The sequence below is a fragment of the Phytophthora infestans genome, genomic scaffold, assembly GCF_000142945.1.
Source record: "Phytophthora infestans T30-4 supercont1.55 genomic scaffold, whole genome shotgun sequence".
NCBI classification, from domain to species: domain Eukaryota; phylum Oomycota; class Peronosporomycetes; order Peronosporales; family Peronosporaceae; genus Phytophthora; species Phytophthora infestans.
Window position 1 is genome coordinate 377,155 of NW_003303704.1, and position 22,077 is coordinate 399,231.

Below are 22,077 nucleotides of genomic sequence, written 5' to 3' on the forward strand. Positions count from 1 at the left end.
GGGAGTACTGCCGCCACCAGCGCCAGGAACCAGACTGCGTTGGTCGATAAGGAAATGCCATTCTATAATCAGATAGTAGTAGGGTATTAATATCTTACCCCCCTACGTCTGTAACGTCCGTAACGGGCTAGGGTTAATAATCCTCACGCTAAAACGCGCGTTCTACTGGCTGCCGAGCGCAGCGAAGGCGGCCTCGATTGGCTAAAATCGCAATATGTGGTGTACACATTGTATGTGGGCTACATATCGTACTTAAATGCAAACGTTCAAATTTCATTTTGCCCCCATTTTCGAAACGGAAGCCGCGGAACGCCACGTTACTCAAGGTACGCTGCGTGTATGCATGTTAGTTAGCATTAGTAGCTAGCAAGACACACATACACAGATAGTCCGAGGTTCCTGGGGCTGCTTAGGGGGTAGCTTATAGCTTGCGGGATTTTATCCTGCAAGTAGGTAGCCGTGCTATGGGGATTTAGTTCCAGAGCCCTCTGGGTTCTTGGGGCTTTATCCCACCGCCCACTCTGCGCGAGAGCACATTTGGCACCTGGTCCATTGACCGCAAACCCGACAGCGAACCAGTTGAGCCGGTCGTTAATGGTTATTGATGGGCACGCACATTGCGTGCGTGCATTTGGTCAGGAGGGGTACCGTAACTGGCCTCTTTTAACCGACAGATGGGATGGGGGCTGTAATAGCCTATCAATAACCAGCCTTTGCAATTAACGGCCGCCTTTTTGGCAAAAGGATATCGCACCTCAAGCTACAGTACTATCCGGGGGCCCAACCCTGGAGATTCGACTGCACAATTTGCAAACTAAAACCGCTCCGGACCTCACGGCCCGTGACTGTGGGATAAGTGATCGGAGATAACCTTGATGGGAGCAAGCAATCCCGGGTAGTACGCAGATGTCCCCACACCCTACATTATGAAAACTACTGCTACGTGCGGTGTACTTAGACTATGTCTAACGCGTCACGTTTTCGTGTTCGCAGGCTGATGGCTCGAACTAAGCGGAAAAGGACGCGGGAAGAACTTGAGGAGGCTCTGCGCGAGAATGAACTGATCAATGCGACACCCATGCAAGAGGAGAAGGAAGCACGGAAGCGACGTATGAACAAGCGCAGGAGGAAGCGCTGCGACTTGAACAAAGCGCTTCAAGCCCTCAGTGTGCACCAAGAAGCAACTGCGGTTACGGAAGTTACGGAAGGTCAAGCTGGCCGTTTTGAAGAGCGGGAGGAAAAGACGGAAGAGTCCGATCCTGTTATATTTCAGCACCGGTTTGCGGCCCAGATGGAGGCAGCGTATCCAGCGGGAGCTACCGAGGTGGCTTCATTGGCAGTGCTTTTAATACCTCCAGCTCCTGTTCAAGAAGCGATTCCGGTGTCAGCTGCGCAACGAGCTCGCGAAAGACGAGCTAACAGGACACTGTCTCAGACAGATCGCGACCGTACATGCGACGCACAGAGATCTCGCACAAGACGAGCTAATATGTCACTCTCTCAGCGTGATCGTGCGAGGAAAACGGACGCAGAGCGCAAGCGTGCCCGAAGAGCTCGGTTACGTGGAGAAGATCTTCACGAACAACGAGTGAATAATCGGCAGCAGCAAACAGCACACAGGGCGGAGCTAAATGAACAGCAGCGACAATACGAACGCGACCTAAACCGCCAACAGCATGCAGTTCGCCGAGCGGAGCTACCACAAGAAGACCGGGACGCTGAACGTGAGCTAAACCGCCACCAGCACGCCGATCGACGGGCCGATCTGTCGGGACAAGAACGAGATGCTGAACGCGAGCTGGACCGACAACGGCATGCTGATCGACGAGCTGAGCAGACACAAGACGAGCGCCAGTACGAGCTCGAGCGGGTGCGCACTAGACGACAATGTGTCCTTTCATGGACATGCTCTTATTTCCCTCGAAGACTTCGACGCGTCCATGATAACAGGTGACCACGTGGTCAACGGGCGACACAAGCTCCCGGCTACAACAGTTTGTCCGATCTGCAATGCTTGGAAGTGGCCAGGCGAGTCTGCGATATCATGCTGTCTGGCAGGCAGGGTAAAGCTGCCTCCACTGCACCCCGCGCCACCAAAACTGCTTCAGCTGTACGGAGATCCCGAGTTCCGCCGTCAAATTCGTGCCTACAATCAAGCCTTCGCATTTACGTCGATTGGTGCTTCGTGCTCAAACCGATCGTTTCAAAATGTGCATCAAGACGAGAGCGTTGCGGGTACACACGGGGTGTACACATATCGCATTCAAGGGGCTATGGGGCACTACCTAGGATCTCTCCTCCCCCACATAGACCGTCGGACAGGCGCGCGAGTAGCACCCAAGTTTGCGCAGATCTACATTGTGGATCCAGACATGCAACGCCGCGCGGAGCGACGTCTTGGTATATTCGCGGATCTGGATCGTGTTGCACTACTAGACATCGAGAAAATGATGGCAGAGCACAACCCATTAGCGCAACGGTTCCTCCACTTTGGGCAGCAAGTGCGTCAACACAACACGGAGACTCCAGTAGATTTGGTCTTCCGTCTGCATGATAACTCCTCGCGACCAAGAACGCATAACCGCCCCACTGTGTCTGAAGTGGCTGCGACTCTCATTGAGGATGGCAACCTGGCCCAGCCTCAAGATCTACTGCTCTTTACACGCGATCAAAGGCTGCTACGTTTGTATGAGACTCACGCCGATTACGATCCACTCCAATACCCGCTTCTCCTTCCATATGGAGAGAAGGGCTGGACCTACACAGACGAGTTCGCGAATGGTGCTGAGTATCGAAACAAGAAGGCGATGTCGCTTCGTGAACACATCGCGTTCCGCCTTCATCAGAAAGTGGATGACCAGTCCGCTCTCCACCAAGGCGGGCGTCTATTTCAACAGTGGTGTGTAGATCAGCGTGCAAAATGTGAGCAAGAACAGCTTCGCTGGGTGGCCGACAATCCGAAAACACTTCGCGCCGATCAATACAGGGGTGTTCAAGACGCTTTGCTCAACGAAGATACTTTGGCTCTGGCGGAAGGAGAAGTGCTGCTGTCGGAATACGACCGGGTCCAGAACATATTAATGCACCCGGACCAGGACGGAGGCAACAGAGGACGACCTACCCACTTTCTTAATCAGGTTGGCAAGCGTATCATACTACCGGCTTCGCACCTGGGTAGCCCGCGGTCCATGTACAAGTCGTATCAAGATTCGATGGCAATTGTTCGGGAGTATGGACGGCCCGACGTCTTCTTGACGGAAACGTGCAACCCTAAGTGGGACGAGATTCTTGAAGCGATACCTTCCGATATCCAGACAGCTCAAGATCGACCAGACATCGTGGCTCGCGTGTGGCAGCAGAAACTGCAAGCGACGCTTGACGATTTAAACCAAGGTGTTTTGGGGCGAGTGCGCGCGCGGATTTACGTTGTCGAGTTTCAAAAACGAGGGCTCCCCCACGCTCACGTACTGGTTATTTTGGCTGACGAAGACAAACCTCGAACCCGCGAGATCGTAGACAAGATGGTATGCGCTGAGATCCCAGATAAGGATACAAACCCTCAGCTGTATGAGACGGTCATATCGTGCATGCTCCATGGTCCATGCGTGCCTGCAAACCCTTCCTGCGCGTGTATGAAGGACGGCAAGTGCACCAAAGGATATCCGAAGCCCTTAGCAGAAGTTACACAGGCCAATGCCAACGGATATCCAGTGTACAGACGACGTCGACGGCAAGAAGGTGTTCTAAAGTTCAAAGGCAGAGAATACGACAAAAAGTGGGTTGTACCGTACAACCCGTACTTATCCCAGAAGTACAACTGCCACATCAATGTGGAAGTGTGCACGGATATTACTGCGGTTAAATACCTGTACAAGTATGTGTACAAAGGACCCGACATGGCTATACTCACTGTGGAAGAAGTCCGAGGAGGGCAGCAGAGTGCGCGTCGAGAACCAAATGAGATTCTACGTTTCTTGAGCGCCCGGTACATTTCTCCGGTGGAAGCTTGCATGCGCCTGCTCGATTTCACGATTCAGGGAAAAACCCATGCGGTTACTCAGCTAACGGTTCATCTCGAGTCAGGGCAGACGGTTTGCTTCCGCGAAACGGAAAACCCGGAGGCGGTTTTGGAACGTGGTAGTCACACGATGCTGACCAGATTCTTTGAGTTGTGTGCGAGTGAAGAACCTCAGAATCATATTGCCAGAACGATGTTGTATCAGGACATCCCTAAAGAGTTCTGCTGGAAAGCGCCGGAGAAAGGGCAACCGAAAAGGTGGGTTCGCAGGAAACAGTATCAAGCTGCGGTTGGTCGCATGATTCATGTGTCTCCTCGAGACATGGAGCGGTTCTATCTTCGGCTATTGCTCTGTCAGCGTAGAGGTCCAACATCGTTTGAGGACTTGAGAACGGTTAACGGGATTGTCTGCCCCACATTCCAAATTGCGGCGCGGGAAGCTGGCTACTTGGAGAATGATAACGAGTGGGTTTCGTGTTTGACGGAAGCGGCTGAGTTCCAAATGCCGTATCAACTACGCCAGCTCTTCGTCACCATTCTGGTGTACTCAGCTCCAGCAAATGTTGGTGTTCTATGGGATCGGTTTTTCGCGGATCTTTCCCGAGACTTCGCACGCAAACATCAGGCTTTGATGAACCCCTTCAAGTCGGCGTTGGTCGAATTTGAAACGCTGATGAGCATTCAAGAACTACTACAAGCGAGTGGGTATGCGGTAGCTGACTTCGACGAGCTTTCTCAGTTGGGGTCGTTCCCAACATTGATTCGTGAAGCGCTTCGCCAAAACGGATTACTTCGACGTGAGCTCACTGGATACGATGCGTCAGCTTTGGAGGCGATTGTACACACAGAAGATCAGCTAAACGAAAGTCAGCGGGTGGCTTACGACCAGATTATTGAAGCGGTTGAATGCCCGGAGGAAGGCAAGAAACTATTTTTTGTTGATGGCCCGGGTGGTACTGGAAAATCTACACTGCTTCGAAACATACTGGCCAAAGTCAGACTCTCGGGGAAAATCGCCATCGCTGTGGCGTCTAGCGGTATTGCCTCGCTCTTGCTCATGGGTGGTAGGACAGCTCATTCTACATTCAAGATCCCTTTGAAATTGAACGAGAGCTCGACGTGCGGTATCAGGAAGAACTCCCATATTCAGGAGTTGATTAAGCATGCAAGTTTAATTATTTGGGACGAAGCACCTATGGCCCATCGCCACGCATTCGAGGCAGTAGACCGAACACTGCGGGACATCCTTGACAACGATACCGAGCCTTTTGGGGGGAAAGTGTTTGTACTTTCGGGAGATTTCCGCCAGATTCTCCCGGTCGTTAAGAATGGAACACCCGTCGAGACAATTGACGCTTGCCTCAAGTCGTCTAGGCTGTGGCCCCAATTCCAGACGTTCCGTCTTACGGAAAACATGCGAGTGCGCACAGCTGATACTGCAGACACTGCTGAGGAAATGGCTGCGTTCTCCGAGTTCCTGCTGCAAGTCGGGGAGGGAAGGCATGATGTAAACCCTTCCCTAGGAAACGATTACATGAAGATCCCGCGCGATATGCTGATTGAGAATCCACCTGTGCCTGAGGATGTGGACCAGGAAATTCGTCCGGGCGTTATTCCAAGAGGCATGGATCGGATCATCGACGAGATGTATGGCGAGATTAATAACCCCGAGGTTGCTACCGACGAGTATTTCGCTAACCGAACGATCCTCACGACCACGAACGCAATCGTGCACCGCATCAATGAAGCGGTGACCGATCGATTAACTGGACAGGCGCGGGAATACATGTCTTCCGATTCTGTACAAGACGACGGTGATGGCAATTTCTTCGAGCAGGAGGTACTCCACTCGATGAATATCAGTGGAATGCCGCCCCACAAGCTGACCCTCAAGGTAGGAATGCCTATCATGATGATGCGGAACCTGAATCCAGATCTAGGGCTGTGCAACGGAACACGGCTTCGAATTGTGGCCCTCAAGCCACATGTCATCCACGCCACAATCATGACCGGTGAGCGACAAGGGCAACATGTGTTGATTCCCCGCATTGTTTTCATCAGTGACGGAGACATTCGGAGCTTTCCGTTTCATTTGAGACGCAAGCAGTTTCCTGTCCAACCGGCCTTTGCGATGACGATTAACAAGGCGCAAGGACAAACGGTGCAGTACTTGGGGCTGTATCTTGCTACGCCTTGCTTCTCCCACGGGCAGCTGTACGTTGCGATGTCGCGAGTTACTTCAAGATCAAGATTCAAGGCGCTGGTCGAGTACCCAAAGCTGGAGGAGGAGGATGGGGTCTACGCCCAGAATATTGTCTACAGACAGATCTTTGGTTCGGAGTAGGAATGTTCAACTTCAAATGCATTTAATACATAACGTTTACATAAAACATGTTTAAGCGCAGCGAAGGCGTGAGCCCATTTTTCCTGGGACTACAGCCTGCCACCACCGCCGCGTAGCGGCGGCGAACGGCTAGTCTTAAACATCTACTGCAGCAACCTGTCTGTCCGTCACACTAAATTGTCGTGCCTGTCACGCTTTTCCGGACAAATCATTGGATAAAATAATTTAAATATTTCTACTGGCTGCCGAGCGCAGCGAAGGTGGCCCCGATTGGCCTAAAAGCTGCCGAGCGCAGCGAGGCGGCCCAAATCGCAACCCTGCGGGCCTATGGGCCCGCCTGAGCCACAATCTGCCAGCCTACCATGCGAGTAGTGAAGCGAGCCGTAGCGAGCGGAACGGAGGCAAAACACAAGGAACGACATTCATTCTTTCCCGCCGCGAAGCGGCGGCACTCGGCTAGTCTTACCCCTCTAGTGGAGTGTGTTGTCCGTCAGTCCGTCCGCGGCTAGGGTTAATAAAACTCACGCTAATGCGGGCGCTCTATTGGCTGCGAGCGCAGCGAAGGCGACGTCGATTCGCTAAAAAGCTGTCGAGCGCAGCGAAGGCGGCCCCCATTGGCTAAAACCATCATTGTGTTTTGTACACACTGTATGTGGACTACACATCGTACTTAAATGCACCGCTCAAATTTCATCATTTTCAGCTGCGCTTCGCGAGGCCACGCAAAGGGCGCTGCCTATGTGTGCGTTAGTTAGAATTAGTAGAAGGCGCCGATGAGCACACACGTTCTATATCGTCGTAGGAGCTGTTGAAAAAATCTGTAGGCTTTGGTGACGCATATTTCGGCCTCAATCGAAACGTTAGTAATTATTGGCAAAAATAAACAACTCGAAACATATTTCTTATTATTGCTTGCAGACGTTTGTAGTAGTACTACACTTATTTATTAAGCAGCGTTTGAGATATATTTATTAGTACTAATTAATTAATCTATAGTATTTATTTACGTCAGATAAAGATGCACAATTTATTACTAATATTAAATATTCGAAAACTTTTAAAATGTGAATACAGTGGCTTCCCACCATCCCACCCCACATAACCATGTACACCACTCCGCCGCCGAAAAAAAATAATCGTATTCCTTTGTATTCGCGCGCGTAGTGTACGACCTTAAGAGATTGTGCGCACTTTCCAACACGATATGTAGCATACATCAAACAAAATAAAAGCAGCGTTTGCGATTGAATTAGCGCGGAGGCAAGTGGATAAACAAGAACACGAAACACAGAGGAACACCGGGGCACACTATGCACACGATGGGGTAGAGGGAAGAACACGAAGCACAGAAGGCCACGGACGTTGAAGAGGACTAAATCAATGAAGGCAGTTAGCCATTCTGAAAAGCACGAACCACGGACGAGCACGCTACCATGAAAACTTGGAATGGCAAGAATATGATGGGAGCGTACGGATCACGGAAAGTAACTGAAGTAATGACACCCCAACATGCTGAAAAACACGGGCCACGGAAACGGTAAGGTGCACGGAAAACAATTCTCCCATAACACCACGGTAGAACATGAAGCACAGACGATGAACCTAACACGAAGCCACAGGAGAGCATAAGCCTGGAAATCACCGAGCATTGGACCACGATACCAGGGTAGACCCAAGCCACGGAGCACAGTATTACGGTAGCTCACGATAGCTCGGACGACAGACCAACCACGATACCGCGAGATAACACGATAGCACGGACGGTGGCCCAGCCACTAAACCGTGAGATAACACGCAGCAACGGGAGTTATAGACGGGAAATCGCGGAGATACAGAAGGCGATAGCATGATTGCACGGGCGGCAGATCAGCCACGGAAGCACCGGGGAGCGCTTCTGGATATCACGATTGTACAACGTGGATCAGTATTCCATTGTTGAATATAATAACACGGGAAACACAGTTGCACTACGCGAACACGAAAGCATAGGCTAGCAGAATTATACTATGATAGCGCGATAACGCGGTCGACGAAGCCACACCAGGAGAGCACGTTCCACGGGGGACGGATCCATATAACTACGGAATAGCACCCGTCGGCGAGGGTACCGTCGATGAGACGCCATGGACCATGAATGAATATGGACCACTAAACCTGTAAACTCACTCAAGACCTTGGGAACACGGAATAACTAGCAGCCACGAAAGGGTGTCGTACTACTGAAAAGCATGAGCCCAAAAGAGAGAGCGCATTAACGGAAAAGGGCACGATCCACGGAAGAACATAGACGCCAACCAGTAGTACGGAGCAACGGACGCGTACGAATTAACGATACCGTACACCACCACATGAGACTACGAAATGATAGGTGTACGACACAACATCGCACGGGGATGGCCGAAGCCTCGGGGTACAAGATCAGACTGAAAGCACACAACACACGAAGTACTTAAAATTGCGGCCACCTTATCTCCAACAAACCATGCCACTCCGCCGCGTAGCGGCGGCGAACGGCTAGTCTTACCTCTCCAGTGGAGTGCGTTGTCTGTCCGTAAGTCCGTCCGAGGGTAGGGCTAATAAAACTCACGCTAACGCGGGCGTTCTACTGGCTGCCGAGCGCAGCGAAGGCGGCGTCAATAGGCTAAAATCGCATTAGGTGGTCTACACACTGTATGTGGTCAACACATCGTACTTAAAATGCAGCTTCCAAATTTCATTTTGCTCTCATTTTCAGCTGCGGCTCGCAAGGCCACGCAAAGGGCGCTGCCTGTGCACGCGTTAGTTAGCATTAGTATAAGGTTCCGATGAGCACACACGTACCGGTAGGTTATCGTCGTAGGAGCTGTTGAAAAATATTGTAGGCTTTGGTGACGCATATTTCGGCCTCAAGCGAAAGTTTAGTACTTATTCATTTTAGAATGATATTTAAGGCTTCGTAGTACTTTCTAATAATAAAAACTTACAATACTGTTTTAAGTAGTACTATTCTGAAGATATTTCATATTTTCCTTGCAGTTATTTGTAGTAGTAGTCCACATAATTATTTTATTAGCGGTCGATAATAAATAGTAATTATATTACTATTACTAATTATATGAAAATTTTATAATATGACTATTGTGGCTTACACCCCTTCACCCCACACTGCCTCCGGGAGAAAGTATTATCTTGCTTTGTATTTGCGCACGTAGTGTGCGACCTTAAGATATTGTGCAATCTTTTCAACAATATATGTAGCGTACATCAAACAAAATGGGAACAACTATTGTGTTTAGGTTAGCGCGGAGGTACGTGACTCAACAAGATCACGAAACACGAAGGAACACCGATCCACGCTACGTAGATGATGGGATAGAAGAGCAACACGAAGCACGGAAGGTCATGGACGATGGTAGAAGACTTAGCCGATGCAAACCACGAAGTTTTTTACGTAGCGTGAAAGATGGAAGTGCACGCAGCCATGAAAAGGACAGAAGCATAAGAGTATAAAGGGGGCGTACGGGCCACGGAAGGGGACTAAATACATAGACACCCCAGTATGCTGAGAAGCGCGGCTACGGAAGAGCACGCACATTCGAAGCCACGCACGCAGCGGTAAGGGTGTGCGGACAGTAATTCTCCCATAGCACCACGGTAGAACACGAAGCACGGTCGACGGGCCAAACACGAAGCCACGGGAGAGCATAAGCGGGAAATCACTAAGCATTGGAGTACGACATTAGGGTAGAACCGGAGCTCACCGAGTCTGTCAGCACGATACTACGGTATATAATGATCGCACGGACGACAGACTATCCGCGACACCAAAATATAGCACGATAGCATGGACTGTGCCACTAAGATATGGGAGAACGCAGCCGCCGAGCTATAGACGGAAAATTACCGAGCCCCGGATATGGATACCAGTTTTGAACCTGAGCTTACCGAGCCATGTAGGACAGTAGTACATTAGAACTGGATTACACGGACGGCGGGCCAGCCGCGATATACACGGGGGGGGGGGTGACCACGATTGCACATTGTGGAGCACGATGCCATTGTAAAACACGATAACACGGGCAACGCAGATGCACTACTCGAGCACAATACCATTTACAGCAAAACCACACCGCGATTGAACGATAGCGTGATAACGCGGTCGATACAGCCTCACCAGGAGAGCACGATACACGGGCGACGGAACAACACGACTGCATGGAGGCACCAAACCACGGAATAGCACCCTTCGGCTAGAGTACCGGCGACGGTAGGCCTACGACCACAGAATACTATGTACCACGAAACCAGTGCAGCCCACGAACACGTTTGTATACAGATAATATTTAGTGTCCGCGAAAGCGGCAGTACTAAACATCTAGAACCCAAAAGAAAGAGAGCACATAACCACTAAGCAGAGTGGGCCACGGGTAAGCAGGGAGCCACGAAGCCAGGGAGAACACGGAAGAGCACGGGCCACTGAAGACCATGACATCCAACCTGTAGTACGGCGTAACTAAAACATACCAAGCCACGATATTGTACGGGGCCACATGAGACTACGGAATGGTAAGTGGTTAAGTACACGAAGCCACGGCGTACTGGGGTGAACGTCGCTTACAAAGCACGCGACACCTAGAAGCACTTATATTTGTGGCCACCGCATCTCCAACAAACCATGCCACTCCGCCGCGTAGCGGCGGCGCTCGGCTAGTCTTACCTCTCTAGTGGAGTGTGTTCTGCGTCCTTCCGTCCGCGGCTAGGGTTTTAAAATGTAACGCAAATGCGGGCGTTCTACTGGCTGCCGAGCGCAGCGAAGGCGCCCCCCATTGGCTAAAATCGCATTTTGTGGTGTACACACTGTATGTGGTCTACACATCGTACCTAAATGCACCGTTCAAATTTCATTTTGCCCCCCATTTTTAACGCTGGAGCGCCACCTCATGCAAAGGGCGCTGCGTGTGTGCGGGTTAATTTGCCTTGGTAGGCTTCGCCGACGTGCACACCGGTACTATTATATCATCGTAGGCGCTGTTGATTTTTTTTAGGCCCTGACGATACCACTGGATCGCATTTTAGCAAAGTAGTAATTCAATACTTCGAAATACTTAGTTTAATACTTAAAAATATTACTACTATTTTAATCAAAACGTTTCTAATAAAACATTTCTCCAATTGAACGTTTACCTCCCATGTGCTCGACGTGCCAGGCGGTCATTGTGCACCCCCCGCTCGAGCCAGATGGTCTCGGGCTGCAGCTCCGGCTGTGCGCCTGTTGCGAACAATTCTTAGCATGGGATGCATTCGCACAGGGCGAGGCTCGAGCGAGTGCCCGCAGGTGCATCGCGTGCGCCTCTGGTCCATACAGCCAGGCGTTTTGTCACCACCCACGCACACCAGAACCGAAGCCAGCCACTGATTCGCGCCAACAAAGCCTGGCCTTAGTTGCCGCCGCTATGGCCCCCCCCACAACCGCCGCGGCGTGTTGTCCAGGAGCGCATTAATCGCCGCCGTCGTCGCTGGAAACCTCTCCAGCGCAACAAACATCCGCGTAATCACCAGAAAAACTGATTGGCTAAAAATAAACGTTTTCCATTGGTCACAATTACTTTCGTGTTTAGGTGTGTATGGGAGGGCGTGAGCCTAGGAGAAGGTGCGAGCTTATCGAACAGGATTTGTAGGGCAGTAAGAAACAGTATGTACGATGGATGGGAAACAAATATGGACACAGAGCTACAAAGCACGGAAGTGGGCCGATGCAATTAACATGTAAATCTATGAAAGCACCAAGAGTCACGGACTCTGCTAGACTTTCTACCTAAACCCGGGCTAGAACACGTAGCTGCTACAGAGCACGGAAATCACCTACGATACAACACGGTAGACCACGAAGCACGGTAAAATACGAAGCACAAACGGCAGATCAACCGGGACACCACAAGATAACTAGATAGCATGGTCTGGGCCACTATGCCATGGGAGAACGCAGCCGCGGAGCTATAGTCAGAAAATCGTCGAGCCGCGGAGATCGATACCAGTGTAGAACCTGCTTACCGAGCCACGGAGAACCGTAGTACATGGGAACACGATTTAACGGACGTCGGACCAGCCACAAAAAACACGAGGGGGGGGGGAGAGGGAGGGGGCACGTGTGGGGTGGCCATGATTGCACACCGTGGAGCACGATGCCACTGTAGAACACGGCAACGCAGATGCACTACGCGAGCACAATACCATAGACAGCATTACCACACCGTGACTGCACGATAGCGTGATACCGCGGTCGATGACACTTCATCAGGAGATCACGATGCACGGGCGACGGAACCACGACTGCATGGAGGCACCAAAGCACGGAATAGCACCTTTTGGTTAGAGGCGATGGGAGGCCAACGGCCACGAAGGTCTATATATCACGAAAGCGGTACAGCCCGCGTAAACGTTTGAGAACAGGGAATAGTTAGGAGCCACGAAAGAGGCTGTACTAAAGTGCATGAGCTCCAAAGAGAGCGCATATCCACAAACAGCGTGGACCACGGGTGAGCAGGGAACAACGAAGCCAGAAAGATCACGAAAGAGCGCCGGCCACTGTAGAACATGATATCCAACCTGTAGTACGGGGTAACGGAAGCGTACCAAACAACGATATTATACGGGTCCACATGAGACTACGGAATGGTAAGTGGTTACGTACACGAAGCCACGGCGTACTGGGGTGAACGTCGCTTACAAAGCACGCGACACCTAGAAGCACTTAAATTTATGGCCACCGCATCTCCAACAAACCATGCCACTCCGCCGCGTAGCGGCGGCGAACGGCTACTCCTAAAGTATCAAGGCTAGCACGGTGTCTGTCCGTCCGTCACACGAAACGCTCAGGTTTTTGAGCTTTATAATTGGCTGCCGAGCGGAGCGAAGGCGGCTTCGATTGGTTAAAACGAAATTATGTAGCTTACATCAGTAAATCATGTAGTTCACAGAGCACATATGGAGATTTGCACAAGACTATCCATTATCCGATGGCGGCATCGTTTAAATACTACGAAGTTATAATTTGTACTATTTTAATATGGGATGGTGCTATTAATATTTGAGTGCTTCTTATTCTCAAATGAAATAGCCCCTAAAGAACTACAAGGTGCTTAGCGTACACGTAGGAATGCGTGTTTTTAAGGCCATACTATTAATATACGTAATACTATATTCTTAATAGTTTCTGCAAGAAGCAATGACTAAAAGAATAACTATAACTGTTTTTGTTGTAGAAATATAAGAATATTCTGAATGTGAGGTAACCGACTGAGCTGCCAAACAGAGGTACATGTACAACAGAAGCTGGCCGTAAGAGCAACGCTGTGCTAATAAACGTTGTCGCTTGAGCCACTAAGATAGATAGGTTTAGATTGAGCAAAAAGAACTTATATGTGCTGATGACAATTACTACTGTAAGCGATATCCGAGGGCGGCATCGTTTTTATATTACGAAGTATTTACTTTTTAAATAATGCATGTTGCTTTAATATTTGAGTGCTAAACAAAGAGAGCTACTTATTCTCAAATGAAATAGCCCCTAAAGACGCTTCCTATGCTGCAAGGTGCTTAGCGTGCACGTATGAATGCGTGTTTTGGAGGCCATACTATAATATACGTATACTATGTACTTAATAGTTTATGCAATGTACTGTACAATGACTTTAATAGCTACAACTATTTTGTTGTAGATATATTATCTAATTATCTGAGAGTGAGGTAACTACTAAGCTGCCAAATCGTAGTACATGTACAACAGAAGAGCTGGCCGTAACAGCTGGCCGTAAGAACAACGCTGCTAATAAACGTTGTCACTTGATTCACAAAGATAGAAAGTTTTAGATTGAATAAAACGAGCTCATGTGTGATACTGCTGTAAGCCATTGTTTTCTAAGAATTGTTTAGACAGCAAAATCCGATACAACTTAACTAGCGGACGTGTCACCGACAAGGGCGAAGGATGAAGTTTTTAATGGAGCGGATAGACAACAGCACAACATGAGAGCTGGTTAATTAGACACCATAACAAAACATTAAACTTAGGGTATAGTTGATAGTTAAACCATTTTGGCATCTTAATTAGCCTATCAAAAAAAAGACGCTGCCGCAAGCGTCTTGCGACGCATTTTCCTAATGTTTTAATCATAACTGACAGGTTCGACTGTCCAATGACTTTTGAATCAGCAAAAAATGAAGGCTGCATGCATAAAAATAATACACTTCGAAAAATTTATAGCTTTCAGTGAGTTTTGTGTGAGAAGTTAGCAATTTTTAGTTACTTACAAGTTCAAATAGGCAATACAAAAGAGTAAGAAGTGCAACCTGGATAGATCATTACTGTCCTTTGCATAGATGCGGGCTAAGTTTCACAGCGCCTCAGACCGGCCCATGATATCGAGCACGACGCCAAGCTAAATATATTCAATATCGTTTGTAGACATGCTATTTGAAGTGCTGATGATTCTTGAGTTGGGCACATACTCGCCGTTAATGCCAGCACGACACGGCAAGCATGTGCCCGAGTCAACACGGACTGTATGATGCTCTCTACGTAAACCTATCAACCTTCATGAAAATAGCGATGACTGACGAATGTCACGCCAGCACTTATGTAGTAGCCAACAATAATAAAGAGACTGTGTCAAGATCACCAGAATACTAATTTTGAAGCATGGTAAGTGTGATGCTAGGGGCTCAGCATTTTGTAGAAATAATTGCACGGCTTACTGGGAGCTCAGCATTTTGTAGCGACTGGTCTAAATTGAACCCAGAATTATGAATTTCATGAAGTACATAGGGGTTCATATTTTTTGAAATAATTATTCCGCCGAAGCGAAGCGGAGGCGGCAAGGCCAAAGCAAGTAGAGCTAAACCAAAACTACCGCCGCTACGCGGCGGCGCTCGGCTAGTCTTATCCCTCTAGTGGAGTCTGGTCTGCCTCCGTCATTCCGTTCGCGGCTAGGGTTAATTAATGTAACGCAAATACGCGCGTTCTACTGGCTGCCGAGCGCAGCGAAGGCGGCCTCGATTCGGTAAAATTGGAATATGTGGTGTACACACTGTATGGGGTCTACACATCGTACTTAAGTGCACCGTTCAAATTTCATTTTGCCCCCATTTTCGAAACGGAAGTCACGTTACTCAAGGTACGCTGCGTGTATGCATGTTAGTTTACATTAGTCGCTAGCAAGACACACATACACAGATAGTCCGAGGTTCCTGGGGCTGCTTAGGGGGTAGCTTATAACTTGCGGGATTTTATCCTGCAAGTAGGGAGCCGTGCTATGGGAATTTAGCTCCAGAGCCCTCTGGGTTCTTGGGGCTTTATCCCACCGCCCACTCTGCGCGAGAGCACATTTGGCACCTGGTCCATTGACCGCAAACCCGACAGCGAACCAGTTGAGCCGGCAGTTAATAGTTATTGATGGGCACGCACATTGCGTGCGTGCAGTTGGTCAGGAGGGGTACCGTAACTGGCCTCTTTTAACCGACAGATGGGATGGGGGCTGTAATAGCCGATCAATAACCAGCATTTGCAATTAACGGCCGCCTTTTGGCAAAAGGATATCGCACCTCAAGCTTCAGTACTATCCGGGGGCCCAACCCTGAAGATTCGACAGCACAATTTGCAAACTAAAACCGCTCCGGGCCTCACGGCCCGTGACTGTGGGATAAGTGATCGGAGATAACCTTGATGGGGGCAAGCAATCCCGGGTAGTACGCATATTCCAGCACACTACTCGATGAAAACCTACTGCTACGTGCGGTGTACTTAGACATTGTGTAACGCGTCACGTTTTCGTGTTCGCAGAGCGATGGATCGGAGTAAGCGGAAGAGGACGCGCAGGGAACTGGAGGAGGCTCTGCGCGAGAACGAACGTATTAATGCGACACCCACGCAAGAGGAAAAGGATGTACGGAAACGACGTCAGACCAAGCGCAGGAAGAAACGCTACGACTTTAACAAAGCGCTGAAGGCCCTCAGTATACACCAAGACGAGACAGAAGTCACAGAAGCGACGGAAGACCCGGCTGATCGCATTGAAGAGCAGGAGGAGAAGACGGAAGAGTCCGATCCTGCGGTACATCAGCGTCGGTTTGCGGCCCAGATGGAGGCAGCGTATCAATCGGGAGCCACTGCGCTGGCTTCATTGACTGTGCCTGTCGTACTACAAGCTACTGCTCAAGAACAGATCCCTACCTCGCCTGGACAGCGCGTTCGCGGAAACAGAGATAGCGATATACGATCCCACATAGAATGCCGTCGTGCCAGTGATGCTGAGAGAGCCTGTACGAGAAGAGCCAATATGACGCTCTCTCAGCGTGATCGTACCAGGAAGAAAGACGCTGAACGCAAACGCGCCCGTAGAGCTCAATTGCGCGGACAGCAGCTTAACGAGCGACGCGAGCAAGAGAGAGCCCGACTACAAGAAAGACGTGCTGGTTTGAGCCAACAAGACCGCGGCTGCGAGCGAGAGATAAATACTCTGTCTCGCGCTGTCAATCGACAGTTGCTGAATGAAAACGATCTCTCCACGCTTCGGGCTACTAAAAGGGAGCAGCACGCCACGCACAGAGCGGAGCAGTCTGAACATGAACGGGAAGCCGACCGGGAGCTACATCGTCAACAGGAAGCGAATCGACGTTCTCGCCAGACAGCGGAAGAACGCCAGCAAGAACGCGAGCGGGTGCGCACTCGACGCCAATGCATCCGACATGGGCACGCTCTTATATCCCTCGAAGACTTCGATGCGTCCATGATAACGGGTGACGACGTGGTGAGCGGCCGGCACAAGCTTCCGGCTACAACCGTTTGTCCGATCTGCAATGCTTGGAAGTGGCCGGGCGAGTCTGCGATATATGCTGTCTGGCAGGCAGGGTAAAGCTGCCTCCACTGAACCCCGCGCCACCAAAGCTGCTTCAGCTGTACGGAGATCCCGAGTTTCGCCGGCAGATCCGTACCTACAACCAGGCTTTTGCGTTTACGTCGATTGGTGCTTCGTGCTCAAACCGATCGTTTCAAAATGTGCATCAAGACGAGAGCGTTGCAGGTACACACGGGGTGTACACATATCGCATTCAAGGGGCTATGGGGCACTACCTAGGATCTCTCCTCCCCCACATAGACCGTCGGACAGGCGTGCGGGTAGCACCCAAGTTTGCGCAGATCTACATTGTGGATCCAGACATGCAACGCCGCGCGGAGCGACGTCTTGGTATATTCGCGGATCTGGATCGTGTTGCACTACTATACATCGAGAAAATGATGGCAGAGCACAACCCATTAGCGCAACGGCTCCTCCACTTTGGGCAGCAAGTGCGCCAACACAACACGGAGGCTCCAGTAGACTTGGTGTTCCGTCTGCATGACAACTCCTCGCGACCGAGGACACATAACCGCCCCACTGTGTCTGAAGTGGCTGCGACTCTCATTGAGGATGGCAACCTGGCTCAGCCTCGGGATCTACTACTCTTTACACGCGATCAAAGACTGATACGTTTGTACGAGACTCACGCCGATTACGATCCACTCCAATACCCGCTTCTCCTTCCATATGGAGAGAAGGGATGGACCTACACAGACGAGTTCGCGAATGGTGCTGAGTATCGAAACAAGAAGGCGATGTCGCTTCGTGAACACGTAGCGTTCCGCTTTCATCAGAAAGTGGATGACCAGTCCGCTCTCCACCAAGGTGGGCGTCTATTTCAGCAGTGGTGTGTAGATCAGCGTGCAAAATGTGAGCAGGAACAGCTTCGCTGGGTGGCCGACAATCAGAAAACACTACGCGCCGATCAATACAGGGGTGTTCAAGACGCTTTGCTCAACGAAGATACTTTGGCTCTGGCGGAAGGAGAAGTGCTGCTGTCAGAATACGACCGTGCCCAGAACAGATTGGTGCACCCGGATCGGGACGGAGCCAGCAGAGGACGTCCAACCCACTTTCTTAATCAGGTTGGCAAGCGTATCATACTACCGCCTTCGCACCTGGGTAGCCCGCGGTCCATGTACAAGTCGTATCAAGATTCGATGGCAATTGTTCGGGAGTATGGACGGCCCGACGTCTTCCTGACGGAAACGTGCAACCCCAAATGGGACGAGATTCTTGAAGCAATACCTTCCAATATCCAGACAGCTCAAGATCGACCAGACATCGTGGCTCGCGTGTGGCAGCAGAAACTGCAAGCGACGCTTGATGATTTAAATCAAGGCGTTTTGGGGCGAGTGCGCGCGCGGATTTACGTTGTCGAGTTTCAAAAACGAGGGCTCCCCCACGCTCACGTACTGGTTATTTTGGCTGACGAAGACAAACCTCGAACCCGCGAGATCGTAGACAAGATGGTATGCGCTGAGATCCCAGATAAGGATACAAACCCTCAGCTGTATGAAACGGTCATGTCGTGCATGCTCCATGGTCCATGCGTGCCTGCAAACCCTTCCTGCGCGTGTATGAAGGACGGCAAGTGCACCAAAGGATATCCGAAGCCCTTAGCAGAAGTTACACAGGCCAATGCCAACGGATATCCAGTGTACAGACGACGTCGACGGCAAGAAGGTGTTCTAAAGTTCAAAGGCAGAGAATACGACAAAAAGTGGGTTGTACCGTACAACCCGTACTTATCCCAGAAGTACAACTGCCACATCAATGTGGAAGTGTGCACGGATATTACTGCGGTTAAATACCTGTACAAGTATGTGTACAAAGGACCCGACATGGCTATACTCACTGTGGAAGAAGTCCGAGGAGGGCAGCAGAGTGCGCGTCGAGAACCAAATGAGATTCTACGTTTCTTGAGCGCCCGGTACATTTCTCCGGTGGAAGCTTGCATGCGCCTGCTCGATTTCACGATTCAGGGGAAAACCCATGCGGTGACACAGCTAGCGGTTCATCTCGAGTCAGGCCAGACAATTTGCTTTCGAAAGACGAAAAACCCGGAGGCGGTTTTGGAACGTGGTAGTCACACGATGCTGACCATATTCTTTGAGTTGTGTGCGAATGAAGAGCCTCAGAATCATATTGCCAGGACGATGCTGTATCAGGATATCCCCAAAGAGTTCTGCTGGAAAGCGCCGGAGAAAGGGCAACCGAAAAGGTGGGTTCGCCGGAAACAGTATCAAGCAGCTGTTGGTCGCATGATTCACGTGTCTCCTCGAGATATGGAGCGGTTCTACCTTCGGCTACTGCTCTGTCAGCGTAGAGGTCCAACGTCGTTTGAAGACTTGAGAACGGTTAACGGAATTGTCTGCCCAACATTCCAAATTGCGGCGCGGGAGGCTGGCTACTTGGAGAATGACAACGAGTGGGTTTCGTGTTTGACGGAAGCGGCTGAGTTCAAAATGCCGTATCAACTACGCCAGCTCTTCGTCACCATTCTGGTGTACTCAGCTCCAGCAAATGTTGGTGTTCTATGGGATCGGTTTTTCGCGGATCTTTCCCGAGACTTCGCACGCAAACATCAGGCTTTGATGAACCCCTTCAAGTCGGCGTTGGTCGAATTTGAAACGCTGATGAGCATTCAAGAACTACTTCAAGCGAGTGGGTATGCGGTAGCTGACTTCGACGAGCTTCCTCAGTTGGGGTCGCTCCCAACATTGATTCGTGAAGCGCTTCGCCAAAACGGATTACTACGACGTGAGCTCACTGGATACGATGCGTCAGCTTTGGAGGCGATTGTAAATACAGAAGACCAGATGAACGAAGGACAGCGAGTGGTTTACGACCAGATTGTTGAAGCGGTTGAATGCCCGAAGGAAGGCAAGAAGCTATTTTTTGTCGATGGCCCGGGTGGTACTGGAAAATCTACACTGCTTCGAAACATACTGGCCAAAGTCAGACTCTCGGGGAAAATCGCCATCGCTGTGGCGTCTAGCGGTATTGCCTCGCTCTTACTTATGGGAGGTAGGACAGCTCATTCTACATTCAAGATCACTTTGAAATTAAACGAGAGCTCGACGTGCGGTATCAGGAAGAACTCCCATATTCAGGAGTTGATCAAGCATGCAAGTTCAATTATTTGGGACGAAGCACCTATGGCCCATCGCCACGCATTCGAGGCAGTAGACAGAACACTGCGGGACATACTTGACAACGATACCGAGCCTTTTGGCGGGAAAGTGTTTGTACTTTCGGGAGATTTCCGCCAAATTCTCCCGGTCGTAAAGAATGGAACACCCGTCGAGACAATTGACGCTTGCCTCAAGTCGTCTAGGCTGTGGCCCCAATTCCAGACGTTCCGTCTCACAAAAAACATGCGAGTGCAAACTGCTGATACTGCAGACACTGCTGAGGAAATGGCTGCGTTCTCCGAGTTCCTGCTGCAAGTCGGGGAGGGAAGGCATGATGTAACTCCTTACCTAGGAAGAGATTACATGAAGATCCCGCGCGATATGCTGATTGAGAATCCACCTGTGCCTGAGGATGAGGACCAGGAAATTCGTCCTGGTGTTATTCCAAGAGGCATGGATCGGATCATCGACGAGATGTATGGCGAGATTAACAACCCCGAAGTTGCTACCGATGAGTATTTCGCTAATCGTACGATCCTCACGACCACGAACGCAATCGTGCACCGCATCAATGAAGCGGTGACCGATCGATTAACTGGACAGGCGCGGGAATACATGTCTTCCGATTCTGTACAAGACGACGGTGACGGCAATTTCTTCGAGCAGGAGGTACTCCACTCGATGAATATCAGTGGAATGCCTCCCCACAAGTTGACCCTCAAGGTAGGAATGCCTATCATGATGATGCGGAACCTGAATCCAGATCTAGGGCTGTGCAACGGAACACGGCTTCGAGTTGTGGCCCTCAAGCCACATGTCATCCACGCCACAATCATTACAGGTGAGCGACAAGGGCAACATGTGTTGATTCCCCGCATTGTTTTCATCAGTGACGGAGACATTCGGAGCTTTCCGTTTCATTTGAGACGCAAGCAGTTTCCTGTCCAACCGGCCTTTGCGATGACGATTAACAAGGCACAGGGACAAAGGGTGCAGTACTTGGGGCTGTATCTTGCTCCGCCTTGCTTCTCCCACGGGCAGCTGTACGTTGCGATGTCGCGAGTTACTTCAAGATCAAGATTCAAGGCGCTGGTCGAGTACCCAAAGCTGGAGGAGGGGGATGGGGTCTACGCCCAGAACATTGTCTACAGGCAGATCTTTGGTTCGGAGTAGGAATGTTCAATTTCATATGCATTTAATACATAACGTTTACATAAAACATGTTTACGCCGGAGCGCAGCGAAGGCGTGAGCTTTTTTCCCCTGGGACTACAGCCTGCCACCTCCGCCGCGTAGCGGCGACGAACGGCTAGTCTTACCTCTCTAGTGGAGTGTGTTGTCTGTCCGTCTGTCAGTCCGTCCGAGGGTAGAGTTCTAAATTGTAACGCTAATACGCGCGTTCTACTGGCTGCCGAGCGCAGCGAAGGCGGCCTCGATTCGCTTAAAAGCTGTCGTCCGAAGGCGGCATCGTTTTTATATTACGAAGTATTTACTTTTTAATAATGCATGTTGCTTTAATATTTGAGTGCTAAACAGAGAGAGCTACTTATTCTCAAATGAAATAGCCCCTAAAGACGCTTCCTATGCTGCAAGGTGCTTAGCGTGCACGTATGATGCTTGTTTTGGAGGCCATACTATAATATACGTATACTATGTACTTAATAGTGTATGCAATGTACTGTACAATGACTTTAATAGCTACAGC

The 22,077-nt window shown here is 50.2% G+C and overlaps 1 protein-coding gene across 1 annotated transcript; it reads right to left on the reverse strand.

Annotated features, from left to right (window-relative positions):
• Window positions 1-20,732: 20,732 nt before the first annotated feature.
• Window positions 20,733-21,113, reverse strand: PITG_17466 (uncharacterized protein; the record flags this gene model as incomplete). Its single annotated transcript, XM_002896647.1, has 1 exon — window positions 20,733-21,113. One exon carries the CDS (start codon window positions 21,111-21,113, stop codon window positions 20,733-20,735), a length of 381 nt encoding a protein of 126 aa, XP_002896693.1.
• Between the last annotated feature and the right edge of the window lie 964 nt (window positions 21,114-22,077).